This window comes from Microtus pennsylvanicus, chromosome X (assembly GCF_037038515.1).
Source record: "Microtus pennsylvanicus isolate mMicPen1 chromosome X, mMicPen1.hap1, whole genome shotgun sequence".
Classification (NCBI taxonomy): domain Eukaryota; kingdom Metazoa; phylum Chordata; class Mammalia; order Rodentia; family Cricetidae; genus Microtus; species Microtus pennsylvanicus.
Window position 1 is genome coordinate 33,275,141 of NC_134601.1, and position 13,651 is coordinate 33,288,791.

The 13,651-nt window shown below is 36.6% G+C and overlaps 1 protein-coding gene across 1 annotated transcript in view; it reads left to right on the top strand.

Annotated features, from left to right (window-relative positions):
* Window positions 1-13,651, top strand: part of Dnaaf6 (dynein axonemal assembly factor 6) — a 43,364-nt gene that overhangs the window by 9,197 nt on the left and 20,516 nt on the right. Inside the window, exons 3-5 of the mRNA XM_075957652.1 lie at window positions 5,591-5,663; window positions 7,891-7,996; window positions 12,096-12,192. Of these exons, the coding sequence (XP_075813767.1) occupies window positions 5,591-5,663; window positions 7,891-7,996; window positions 12,096-12,192 (276 nt within the window). The remainder of the gene's footprint in view (window positions 1-5,590; window positions 5,664-7,890; window positions 7,997-12,095; window positions 12,193-13,651) is intronic.

Below are 13,651 nucleotides of genomic sequence, written 5' to 3' on the forward strand. Positions count from 1 at the left end.
TTGTTCTTGAGTTCTCAGTAGTCCTCATTGTCCGCTATGTTCAGAGAGTCCGGTTTTATCCCATGCTTTTTCAGACCCAGGCCAGCTGGCCTTGGTGAGTTCCCAATAGAACATCCCCATTGTCTCAGTGTGTGGATGCACCCCTCGCGGTCCTGAGTTCCTTGCTCATGCTCTCTCTCCTTCTGCTCCTGATTTGGACCTTGAGATTTCTGTCCGGTGCTCCAATGTGGGTCTCTGTCTCTGTCTCTGTCTCCTTTCCTCACCTGATGAAGGTTAATATTCAGGAGGATGCCTATATGTTTTTCTTTGGGTTCACCTTCTTATTTAGCTTCCCTAGGATCACTAATTATAGGCTCTATGTCCTTTATTTATGGCTAGAAACCAAATATGAGTGAGTACATCCCATGTTCCTCTTTTTGGGTCTGGCTTACCTCACTCAGGATAGTGTTTTCTATTTCCATCCATTTGCATGCAAAATTCAAGAAGTCATTGTTTTTTACTGCTGAGTAGTACTCTAATATGTATATATTCCATAGTTTCTTTATCCATTCTTCCATTGAAGGGCATCTAGGTTGTTTCCAGGTTCTGGCTATTACAAACAATGCTGCTATGAACAGAGTTGAGCATATACTTTTGTTGTATGATAGGGCATGTCTTGGGTATATTCCCAAGAGTGTTATTGCTGGGTCCAGGGGTAAGTTGATCCCGAATTTCCTGAGAAACCGCCACACTGCTTTCCAAAGTGGTTGCACAAGTTTGCATTCCCACCAGCAATGGATGAGTGTACCCCTTTCTCCACAACCTCTCCAGCAAAGGCTATCATTGGTGTTTTTGATTTTAGCCATTCTGACAGGTGTAAGATGGTATCTTAAAGTTGTCTTGATTTGCATTTCCCTGATCGCTAAGGAAGTTGAGCATGACCTTAAGTGTCTTTTGGCCATTTGAACTTCTGTTGAGAATTCTCTGTTCAGCTCAGTGCCCCATTTTATAATTGGGTTGATTAGCCTTTTACGGTCTAGTTTCTTGAGTTCTTTATATATTTTGGAGATCAGACCTTTGTCAGTTGCGGGGTTGGTGAAGATCTTCTCCCAGTCAGTGGGTTCCCTTTTTGTCTTAGTGACAGTGTCCTTTGCTTTACAGAAGCGTCTCGATCTCAGGAGGTCCCATTTATTCAATGAGGCCCTTAATGTTTGTGCTGCTGGGGTTATAAGTAGAAAGTAGTCTCCTGTGCCCATGTGTTGTAGAGTACTTCCCACTTTCTCTTCTATCACGTTCAGTGTGTTCAGCCTGATATTGAGGTCTTTAATCCATTTGGACTTGAGTTTTGTGCATGGTGATAGATATGGATCTATTTTCATTCTTCTACAGATTGACATCCAGTTTTGCCAGCACAATTTGTTGAAGATGCTCTCTTTTTTCCATTGTATACTTTTAGCTCCTTTATCGAAAATCAGGTGCTCATAGGTTTGTGGGTTAAAGTCAGGGTCTTCTATACGATTCCATTGGTCAACTTCTCTGTTTTTATGCCAATACCAAGCTGTTTTCATTACTGTAGCTCTGTAATAGAGTTTGAAGTCAGGGATGGTAATGCCTCCAGACAATCCTTTATTGTATAAGATTGTTTTGGCTATCCTGGGTTTTTTGTTTTTCCATATAAAGTTGATTATTGTCTTCTCCAGATCTGTGAAGAATTTTGATGGGATTTTGATGGGGATTGCATTGAATCTATAGATTGCTTTTGGTAGAATTGCCGTTTTTACTATGTTGATACTCCCAATCCAAGAGCAAGGGAGCTCCTTCCATTTTCTGGTGTCCTCTTCAGTTTCTTTCTTCAAAGACTTAAAGTTCTTGTCAAATAGATCTTTCACTTCCTTGGTCAGAGTTACCCCAAGATATTTTATGCTATTTGTGGCTATCGTGAAAGGTGATGCTTCTCTGATTTCCCTCTCTGTTCCCTTATCCTTAGTGTATAGGAAGGCAACTGATTTTTTGGAGTTGATCTTGTATCCTGCCACATTACTAAAGGTGTTTATCAGCTGTAGGAGTTCTTTGGTAGAGTTTTTGGGGTCGCTTATGTATACTATCATATTATCTGCAAGTAACGAAAGCTTAACTTCTTCCTTTCCAATTCGAATCCCCTTGATCCCCTTATGTTGTCTTATTGCTATTGCTAAAACTTCAACCACTATATTGAAGAGGTATGGAGAGAGTGGACAGCTAAAAGAAATGGACACTTTTTTAGATAAATACCATATACCAAAGTTAAACCAGGACCAGGTGAACAATCTAAATAGACCTGTTAGTCGCGAAGAACTAGAAACTGTTATCAAAAATCTCCCTTCCAAAAAAAGCCCAGGACCAGATGGTTTCAATGCAGAATTCTACCAGAACTTCCAAGAAGAGCTAATACCTATACTCCTTAATGTATTTCACAATATAAAAACAGAAGAGTCATTGCCAAACTCCTTTTATAAAGCTACAGTTACCCTGATACCAAAAGCACACAAAGACCCAACCAAGAATTACAGGCCTATCTCACTCATAAATATCGACGCAAAAATTCTCAATAAAATACTGGCAAACCAGCCGGGCGGTGGTGGTGCACTCCTGTAATCCCAGCACTTGGGAGGCAGAGACAGGCGGATCTCTGTGAGTTCGAGGCCAGCCTGGTCTACCAAGGGAGTTCCAGGACAGGCTCCAAAGCTACAGAGAAACCCTGTCTCGAAAAACCAAAAAAAAAAAAAAAAATACTGGCAAACCGAATCCAAGAACACATTAGAAAAATTATCCATTATGATCAAGTAGGCTTCATCCCAGAGATGCAGGGCTGGTTCAACATATGCAAATCTATCAATGTAATCCACCATATAAATAAACTGAAAGAAAAAAAGATATGATCATTTCATTAGATGCTGAAAAAGCATTCGACAAAATTCAACACCCCTTTATGATAAAGGTCTTGGAGAGATTAGGGATACAAGGGTCATACCTAAATATAATAAAAGCTATTTACAGCAAGTCGACAGCTAACATTAAATTAAACGGAGAAAAACTCAAAGCCATCCCACTAAAATCAGGAACACGACAAGGATGTCCACTCTCTCCATACCTCTTCAATATAGTGCTTGAAGTTCTAGCAATAGCAATAAGACAACATAAGGGGATCAAGGGGATTCGTATTGGAAAGTTGCATACATTTTGCTCCCTAAGATGAAATAGCAAAATGCTAACTTTCTGAGGGTACATCCTGGGAAAGGCAGGCTCATACGATATAGAAAGAGAAGGTTAACTTTTCTAAAGACAGAAGCCCTGAGAAGCCCTGAATATTGGTAAGCAGACTCGTGATTGGAACTGATGCAGAGGTAAAGATCAGCACTGGTTACAAACCCCCTTCCCTTTGGTGTTTATGGGTAGCAATGTTTATTTGCATCTAGGGGTTTTTGTAGGAGGAAAGATGATTGTTTATGAAAATAGAGAGACTGTAACATCATGTTACTGAATTGTACAATTCATAATAGAAAATGCCATAATAATATATGATTGTGTATATGTGGGTTATAAGCAATTTTGAGATAATTGGTCACTCAGACATCTTGGTACAGATAGCATTAGAGGGAATAGAATTAGAGATTCAGTATGGTGGAAGAATAATTAATGTTCCTACTGAACTATTAAATTTTCCTGTGGAGAAAATGCCTTTCATTTTTAACATGTATTAATCCTGAGAACTAGGAAATGATTGCAAGAGTGATGTGTTTTCTAAAATCGACTCTGTGGAAAACAGCAAGAAAGCGGTTGCATACACATTGCTTCATTTGCACCCATCCCTCTTCTAAATGAGTTGTTAATTCCGTGGGAGATTGCGAAGAGTTGTCCTTCAAACTCCCGGGTGATCTCAAGACTTATGGGAAAATAAGATTCCACCGATCTTCAGACACTGTGACAAGGATGTTCAAAATCTCTCCAATATTACAAAGTGACATGAATTGGACTGAGAAATTGCTCAGATAATTGGCTGAAGATACATGGTACAGGCTTAAACAGTGCCCTTATAGAAAACAATTACCAGGTGGTATTTTATTATTTCATTCTACCTTCTCACTTGAAATTTTATTTTTAACCATTTATTTTCATTAAGTTAATAAATTGAGACTCCCCCTCCCCGCTCTAGTATACTCATCCAATCATAACTGTCCATGAAGAGCATATCAATTTTTGCCAGAATGGTCACAGTTTCATTTCTACTGATTTAAATTTTCTGTGGAAAGAGACACTGCAAAACAAGAAGCCCTTATGTTTTAAGAACTGTTTTGCTCTGATTGACTATTAATATTCTGATGATTAATAATCTAATAAAAGTACCACACATTTTTGTGACCTTAGTGATAAAACAGAGGGAAAAAATGGGTCCAGAATGCTATTGGGATTTTCACATAAAAATATCTGCAGTTCCTTAACTCCACACAGTTTTAGATAACCATTTCCAAAAACAGTAGTGACAGTCTCACACACTGTTGAGATTTTACAAATTAACTTACCACTTATAACTGTTTGGATATTTTAACATAATAGAGACCTAGGTGAGCTTTTTCAACAGCGTACAAGGGCAGCCATTACTACTCTCCCCCAAACAGGACTTTGCAGTTTTGTCCGTGTCTAAAGTCTTGGACTATGAGGGCAAGAATTAAAAAGGGGGACTTTGAAGTGCTAGTATACCAGAACCCATAGAAATAAGGATATTTTGACAGTCATTAATGGAGTGAATCAGAACTTCAGAGTCTGAGGTTAGAATGAACAATTAGGAAGATACTTGAGATTGTCTTGAAATATCAAAGACCCGCTGGAAGGGGCCAATGAGGTGATGGAGTAAATATGTGTTGCACTGGGCTGGAAAGAGTGAAAAGAGTTCTTCAAGGGTGGGCACACACACACACACACACACACACACACACACACACACACAAGAAAGATGGCAAAAGAAGCAAATGGCTGTATGAAAAAAGAAGTGATTTGGCCTTCATCTGACACTATAAGCTGGAGGTTGCTGAATTAGGAAGTGGGAGAAGGAGCAATGTTTCATCCCGAAAGCAGAAAGAGAGAAGAACTGTTATTAGGACTTCTAAATGAATCCTTTGATGTCTAGATCTTAGCTTCTGTTTACTCTTATTTGAATAGCATGCGCCCATAAGTCTGTCTTTCATCTAACTCTAACCAAACACTGCTCAAACTCCAAAGAGCTGATGCTTTTCTGCTACCATTCGGTTCTAACCTTCATAGAGATGAATGTGGCTCATTCCTTCTCTCCCAAGGGGGATAAGATTCACTGGGCTGGAACCAGGGATTTAGTTCGACCAAAAAAATCAATTCAGCCTCAGAGTCTATTAAACCAAATACTTTTTTTTTGAAAGGACAAGAAAAGCACATTGAAGGTAATAATTGGCATCTGTGTCTTTGTTGTATAACAATAGTGAATGATTAAAGTGGAACAGTTTATGGGGGTTGTGTTTTTTAGATAGAAAACATAGGATTTAAATTATTGGTAGCGATATATGTTGTACACAAGTAGTGGACTTCTTTTTTTCTACCCAAGGAACAACTCTCACCTGCTATTGGAGCCATGAGCCCTGGGAATATTGGGCCACCTAAAGCCAAAGAGCCTAAAGGTAAGTTATTTAGTAAAGTAATATAGATCAATCAAATCAATGGAGTATTTTCCTCAGATTAATAAAAACTAATATTTAATAAAAATGAAGTAAATGGCATTATATAAGATACTTTAGATTGCTATGAAGGTGCACCTTAAGGGTTTTCACTACAAATGATGGATATGTGAAGTAATGCATATATATCTTGATTCATTCATTCCATCATGTATGTATATGTCAAAACTATATGTTGCACATGACAACAAATTAATTTTTAATTTCTCAATTCAATACAAGCATGCAATTTCTAAAAGATAAAGAGGTGAGTTGAACCAGACAGTGGTGGCACGCACTTTTAATCCCAGCACTCAGGAGGCAGAGGCAGGCGGATCTCTGTGAGTTTGAGGCCAGCCTGGTCTACAGAGTGAGTTCCCAGGCAGCCAGGGTTGTTAAACAAAGAAATCCTGTCTACAAAAACAAAAACAAAAGAAGGTAAGTTGAAGCAATCATGCACATGCTGAACAGCCATTTCCATGCAAAGATGTCATTTTTACTTCTGTGCTAGGTTAGTGCTTTTCTAATAAGCAGAGGTAATTTGCCTTCAACTAGCTACATTCCTTGGTGCATTTTCTGAGATAAAAGACTGAGGAAATCATATATGATTAGGCTTAATTTTAGGCACATTGCTCTTCTTCAGTTGCAAGAATAGAAATATCAAGACCTACATTTTTAATTTTTCACTCTTGTATAGTGTAGCAATTTCACAAAATCCATTTATTAAAACAAGTTCAAAAGTATTTATTGAATATTTAAATACATTGAGAGGCAAATATATACCAGGCAATATAATAATCTTTGAGACTACAAAGGAAATCAGGAGGGGAGCAGAGAAAAATGTAGAGCTCAAAAAAATCAATAAAAAAGAGAATTCTGAAGAAGAAAATAAAACAAACAGCTACATAATTTTACCTTACATAGAAATGCTTCTAAAGTTCATGGTGTTCCTTAAAAAAAAAAATCACTGACCCAGGGGCTAGGATTGTAGTTCAGTGTTAGATACTCACCTAAGACAATAAACAAACCACAGTTTAAAAAATAAGAAATCTGTTTTTTTTTTGTGACAGCCAAGCATTTTGTTTATACATTTTCTCAGAATTGAATATTTTACAAGTCTTTGAAAATGTAAAATCGTTAGTTCTGCTGCTCCTGGCCAGAGTTACCAGAGGATGAGCAGAAAGGAGAACATTGTGTTCATCAAATTAACTGACTTTAAAGACAGTGTGTAGAATGCTTAAAATAATGGATAAAATGAGGTCTGAGGGTGGTTTTAAAATTTTAGTTAATATTACTGTATGTACTCAAGAGGCTCTTTGCTCTACCTCAGAGATATTTGCCTTCTGACAGATAGTTCATATCTGCATGAATTTCCATGCTGCCATTTTCCCAATAATGTAGGTCTAATAATCTCAAAAACTGGAGGGCAATGAGTCATATGTAAAATGTTATGTATAAGCCTGCACTTAGGTTTTGGAATGCTCATGCTGGATAGAAGCAGATGATTTGCAAAGAACTGTGGAATGGAAAACCTGACAATCAGGTGCATTTCTGGGAAAGCTTAAAAGGCTGAGAGTAATGTTTTGAGCCTAATGTGGGTCTCCATTTGATGTGCCAATGGAACAAATTCAACCCGGGCTTTTGCATGCTTACTGGAGCCTACATGCTTTTAAACATTTAAAGATTATACATGGAAAGCCAGGCACCTGCTCAGCTCTGCATAAAGGACAAGGGATAGAGAAGTTCCTTAAAGTGAGCATGCACAGTAGGAGGATACTGCATTGAAAAGTAATCACTCCAGCCATTGTTTTCCATTTCTTTGATTGACATGACTTTTTTTAAAAAAATGTGTAATGCATACACAGAAAATGTGCCAAAGGATTTTTATAGTAAAATTCAGTTAAAGATGATATAACTCTATCCAAATTGGATTGTTTGTGCCTCAATTTTTCCTTTATGTAAAGATTTTACACAAGAACCTATTTGGGTTTCTGAAAAATATGTATACCACCAGGTTAACTACATTGATTATCTCCAGGCTGAGATGGAGGCTATTGTATTTTCTTCCTTTTGTTTATATGTTTTTCTACAGTTATTGTTACATTTATATAATGTTTTGGTCTATAGTGATATTAAATGTAATTTATATCAACAAATAATGGCTTCAGTTATGTCTCTCCTTTCTTCACAGCCATCCCTAAATCCAGTGGTAATGAAAGTGAGAATATCTGGAATCCAGACGAAGTTCCGGAAGGAGCAGAGCATGATGATATATGGGATGTTCGAGAAATCCCAGAGTAAGTCAAATGAGACCAGGAATGTGTTTAGATACTTAGGTTCGATGTGTCATCTGATAATATTATAATTTAATAAAATTCATGAATTTTCCACCACATAAAAGATAAAACCACAAGGCTATACAAAGAGTATGAACAACTGGCTATTTTTTTCTGTTCTAGAACAAAAACAAATAATGAAACTCAATGCCTTCCTATTAGTTATCTAGCATTAGTGAAAAATATAGCCATTTCCATTATTAAATTTATATTCAATTTCTTTTTTGTTTAATGTGAGAGTAAGCAGCCCATTAAATTATAAACGCATACAGCCACATTACAGTACCATGTTTGTGTGTCAAAGACCTACTTTCAATTACTCAGAGTGTTCTGTAGTTTCAGTACAAGTCTATAACTTCCCTTCAATTATCAATTATTATGCAGAACTTACTATATATTTCAGGGCTATGCTCATTGGTCAGTATATTAAATATTTACATACATAGATAAAAGTCATGGTTAAATAGACTTTTAAACACTTGTATACATTTATATCTTTTACATTTACATTAAAATCATGAGTATTTAAAGTACATAGGAATATAAAGTAAGCATTGCTGAATCATACTGTACTTTGTTAGTTTTAAGCTTTTGTTTTGTTTTGTAATGGGCCAGGCTCTACTGCCTAAGCTGGCCTCGAACTTGGGATCTTTCCTCCACCTTCAAATGTGCTTCTTCATGTCTGGTCTACTTTATTCTGAAAGACTTTTAAGGCAAGTGATCTGACAAACTTTTTAAGTCTGACTACAAAACTGGTATATATTTTTAATTATGCTTTTATGTTTTAAAAATAAAAGCAGTGGTCGATCACAGATAATTAACTGAAAGGAAGGATACAGATTTTTATAAGTAATGTCAAAGACCTGTAAGTTTTATATTTTCAAAAAATCAAAGAATTAAAACATTTTTGTGACTTTTTTCAAGGTCCATGTTCTAGTTAGGGTTACTGTCGTTGTGAGGAAACAGCATGAACGAAGCATCTTGTGGAGGAAAGGATTTATTCAGCTTATACTTCAGCATTTCTGTTTATGACTGAAAGAAGTCAGGACAGGACTCTCATGGGGCAGGAACCTGGAGGCAGGAGCGGATGCAGAAACCGTGGAGGAGTGCTGTTTACTGGCTTGCTCAGTCTACTTTCTTATACCACCCAGGACCAACAAGCCCAGGAGTGACCCAACCCACAATGGGCTGGACCCTCCCCCATCACTAACCACTAAATAAGAAGATGCCCTGCAGGCTCGCCTATGACCTGATCTTTTGGAGACATTTCTCAGTTTTGACTCTTCCCTTCCCAGTGGCTCTAGCTTGTGTTAAGTTGACATAAAACTAGCCACCTCAGTCCATTGAGTAGCTAAGCCTATGTCAGATACATCTCTAGTAGATAGTCTTTAAGAGCTGTTTATAAAGGCATCTGAAAATTTACAGATAATCTGAACATCTTACATCATAAATGTTTGGCAGAATTATCCATCTCTGTGTTTTTAGTTTAAAATAAAAATAAAATAGTTTGGATACAATGCATTTTAAATGAGTTAATTAATTACTACAAAGGTAAACACATGGCTCAAAAGGAATAGTAAAAAAAAAGTCAAACTTTTTATCCTGCTTTGGCTACCTCATTTCTAGTTTTTCAATCAACAAAAGTTTATGTCTTGCAAAAAACCTCCATATAGGGTACCTATATTTTAAATCCATTTTTATAATTGAAATAGATTTTTTTCATATAATTTATTCTGATTAGTTTCTCTTCACTTTATTCCTCCCAGTTCCTCTCCACCTTTCCTCTCATCAATATCCACCCTCTTTTTCTCTCTCATTAGAAACAAAACATGCTTCTAAAGGATAATAATAATATAATAAAATATATAATAAGATTTTTAATAATACAATGCACTGTAATAGTACAAAACAAGCAGAAAAGATTCTAAGAAAAGGTACATGAAACAAATATAGACTCAGACACCCACTTGTTAACATACTTAGGAATCCCACAAAAACACAAAGCTGGAAGCCATATTATATACACAAAGGACATGTAGGGTAAAAATGAGAAAAAAAAAGTTAAAAATAAAAAAGATGAAATTAAAAGAAAAGAAAAAGCCCCAATAGGATACTTTGAGACAAAGAACCTTCAGAGATGTCATTTTCTGCTGGGCAGGCGGCACATCTCTATGCCTGTATGAATAAAGTAACCCTCAGGTTTTATGACCCCCACATATCTATATGAAAGTCACTCATTTGTCATATTAGAGGACGAGCACCTCACATCCATATGCAGCCAGCTCAAAACTAGAGTAAATGTCCGCTTTTCATCTAGACATTTGAAGTTCTCCAGAGAGCATCCGCCAAGGTTCAAAGTGAATAATAACTCCAGTCATGACATGAAGAAAACTGCTTTATAAGAATTTTTATCTGGATTTTTTTCACCTTATGGAAATACACTTCAAAAGTGTCCTAATGGGTAAAGAGGAAAATGGATAATGAACACGAAGTTCACAAAAGAGGAATTGCAGTGACCAAATGGAAAATAACAAGGGCCTAAGCTGAGTCACTGGCTTGGGGGTAGGAATTCAAGAGTCATTACTTCAGGGAGTTTGTAGGAAGATTTAAAAATTGACTAGATATGAAGGATGGGAAGAAAGCATCAAAGAGGAGGCTGAATTTATAATTTAGGATTATAGATGAGGAAGACATCTCATCTATATGGTGTTGGTGCCTTGGGGACTTCAAGGCAAGCCTATATAGTATGAGGTAGGAAAATTGTACCCTTTCTTTGCTTAAATAAGTGCAGAAGCTTGAGAAATTTCATCTGGGAAGTCATGTACATGCAGGTCAGTTCCTTCTGTCTTGTTTTAACACGGATTCATCTTTGTAAATGCTTGGTAGACATTACAGCTTATTAAGAAAAAGGTTTTCCATATCAAACAATGACCTATTGATAGTCCCATTCAAACTCAGAGAAATTTCTTTTTCGTTCTTGTACTTTCTTATTTACACGTTGTCAGAAATTCAACAGTCTTTTATCCTTCTAATCTTCAGTGGCATTATTTCTCTGGGTATAATTAAAGATCAAAATAATTTATAAATTTGAGAGTGTGGGTCCTTGGTAGAACACTTTCTAGCATGTGTGTATTAGGCCCTCATTTAGATTCCAAGCACTGAAAGAAGAAAGGGCGAGGAAGAGGAGAATGAAAGAGGTGGAAGAGAAGAAAGATAAGAAAAGAGAAAAAGAGGGGAAAGGGGGAGAAGGATGAAAAAGAAAAAATTGTAAATCATTGTTTAGTTTTATCAGAATGGATAGGGTACCTCAAAGGAAATATTTCTGAAGTGTGTGTGTGTGTGTGTGTGTGTGTGAGAGAGAGAGAGAGAGAGAGAGAGAGAGAGAGAGAGAGAGAGAGAGAGAGAGAGAGAGAGAGACATGAGGAAAACCTTTCATGTTTTCATCAAAACCCCATACAGTCTAGCTATGACAAGTATACTACTACTGTTTCTGCAGTAGAACTTTAGAAGTGCAAGTGACCATCGAGATCAGGTAATTCTGTCTCTCCCATAAATCATTCAAATGTAGAAGTCAAGATGCTGTGCACACAGTTGATGACAGACAGTAGGACTGAATCTAGATTATCTTCACTTTGTGGTTCACGTTCAGTAAAGGATGTGTTTTTATCTATCCATCAATCCCATGGGTATGGGTCCAGTATTTTCTGAGCCACTGTATTCAAGGGATGATTCTTTTTTTACTTGTAATTTTATTGGGCCTGTACCAGAAGTTTCTTCAACTCACTTATTTGTCATAGATCTGAAACAGGTAAGCTTTATTTTAGACAACAGTATGTCCAAAGTCTCAGTCCTGCTCCAGTGTTTACATTTTGATGTATTGCTAGACTTCTATTCCTTTGTGTTCTAGTACATATTTGAAAACTAGTGAGCACTTTAGGAATGTTAGTAGTTTCCTTTCTTTCTTTTTCTGTACTAACCTCAAAAAGTCTCTAATGCATGTTGGAAGTTGTGACATGAAATGACTCTTTCACCTGAGAATCGTCATTGATTTTTTTTTCAGTTATGAGATTGTATTCCAACAAACTGTGGGAACTGAGGACATATACCTTGGACTATCAAGAAAGGATCCTTCAACAGCATGCTGTCAGGAGCTGGTGGTAAGTGTCGCCTCTTCTTCCCCATTTTGTGTATGACCATTATAGATAACTAACTGCTATTTTTGTAGGATTGTAAACAAATATGTGAACTGCAAGTGGGGGCTGCTGTGCTTAAGGTACCAGGGGATTGACGGGATCTTTTAAAATGGATCGCATCCAAAAACCACCTGAGCTTATACATGTTACACAAAATGTACAAATAAACATGGCAAGGTCATATGACACAATGCACTCTTTCTCGTCATATTAACACGACCTAATATCATACTGAATATGCTTCCATTTGTGTCTGTCTGCTAATGTGACTGGTTATTACCTCCTGATGAGCGTACAGGCCAAATGGGATAAAATATTTCCTTCCCTGAATCTGTCTTATCTGGTATTTTTCTATTCTTGGGATGACTCAGCTTGTAATGGGGAATTTCAAAAAAGCATTTTCTTTCAGACCTGATTTTTACTGCTAAAAATAATTGTAAAATGTTGCTTAGTTCCCTCGTTTGAGTGATGCCACAGCTCATTGGGGACCATGTCACCATTTCTAACAACAATAGCAATGCCAATAATAGGAACGAAAGCACTTAAGTGTTGCTTATTCCATCCCCTTAATGATGTTGTTGAAAAGTCTGAGTCAACCTTAGAATGTGAAATTCAGCTCACTTTGGCAACATGTACAAGTAATTGGTGTTAGAATTTTATTTTTTTTAGATCAGAGGCTATTCTTTTTCAATCCTTTTCCTTCTCTTATATTATTGAATGCTGAGGTACCCACAGGAGATGTTTAATATCTTTTCTCAAGAAAATGATAAATGGACTCTCCTTTTGGCAGTAGCTTCAAGTTTTCTCTTATTAACAAAATCTAAGACATTCAATTGAATCAAGTAACATAATGGGAATAGTGACTTTAAGTACCTCAGGAGATTTTTCAAACTCTAATGAGTTAAGATTTCAAGTGATCTTGAAGTAATTAGCTCCCAGGGTCTTACCAGTAATATTCAAATTTCTCTCCCTTAAATTACTGTAAAATTATGTTTTTGATGTCTAGTGTTGGGGATTGCTCTAAGCTCTGGAGAAATTCTAGGCTCTAAATAAATAAAACTGTTGCAAGTCTATCCATTTTTATTATGCAAATTGATATTAGTTTTAATATTAAAGGTATCCTGAATAAAGGATCCTTGGAAACTAAATCATATCTCGTAACAGGAATATACAGTTTATCTGAAACCAAATAAGAATATGTAGAGAATATTTGTGCTTCCTCTCTAATGAATTTATAATCAACTAGAGATAAAAACCCATTAAAGATAAATTGTTTTAAGCAATTAAACTCAATGTAGGCAATTGTAAGACTAACAGGAGTTCAGGTTTGGATAAGGCATGGACACCAATGACGAACAATCAAATAAAACATTGTTAGTGCCATGGCACCCCCTGTCCGTGTGTGTGTGTGTGTGTGTGTGTG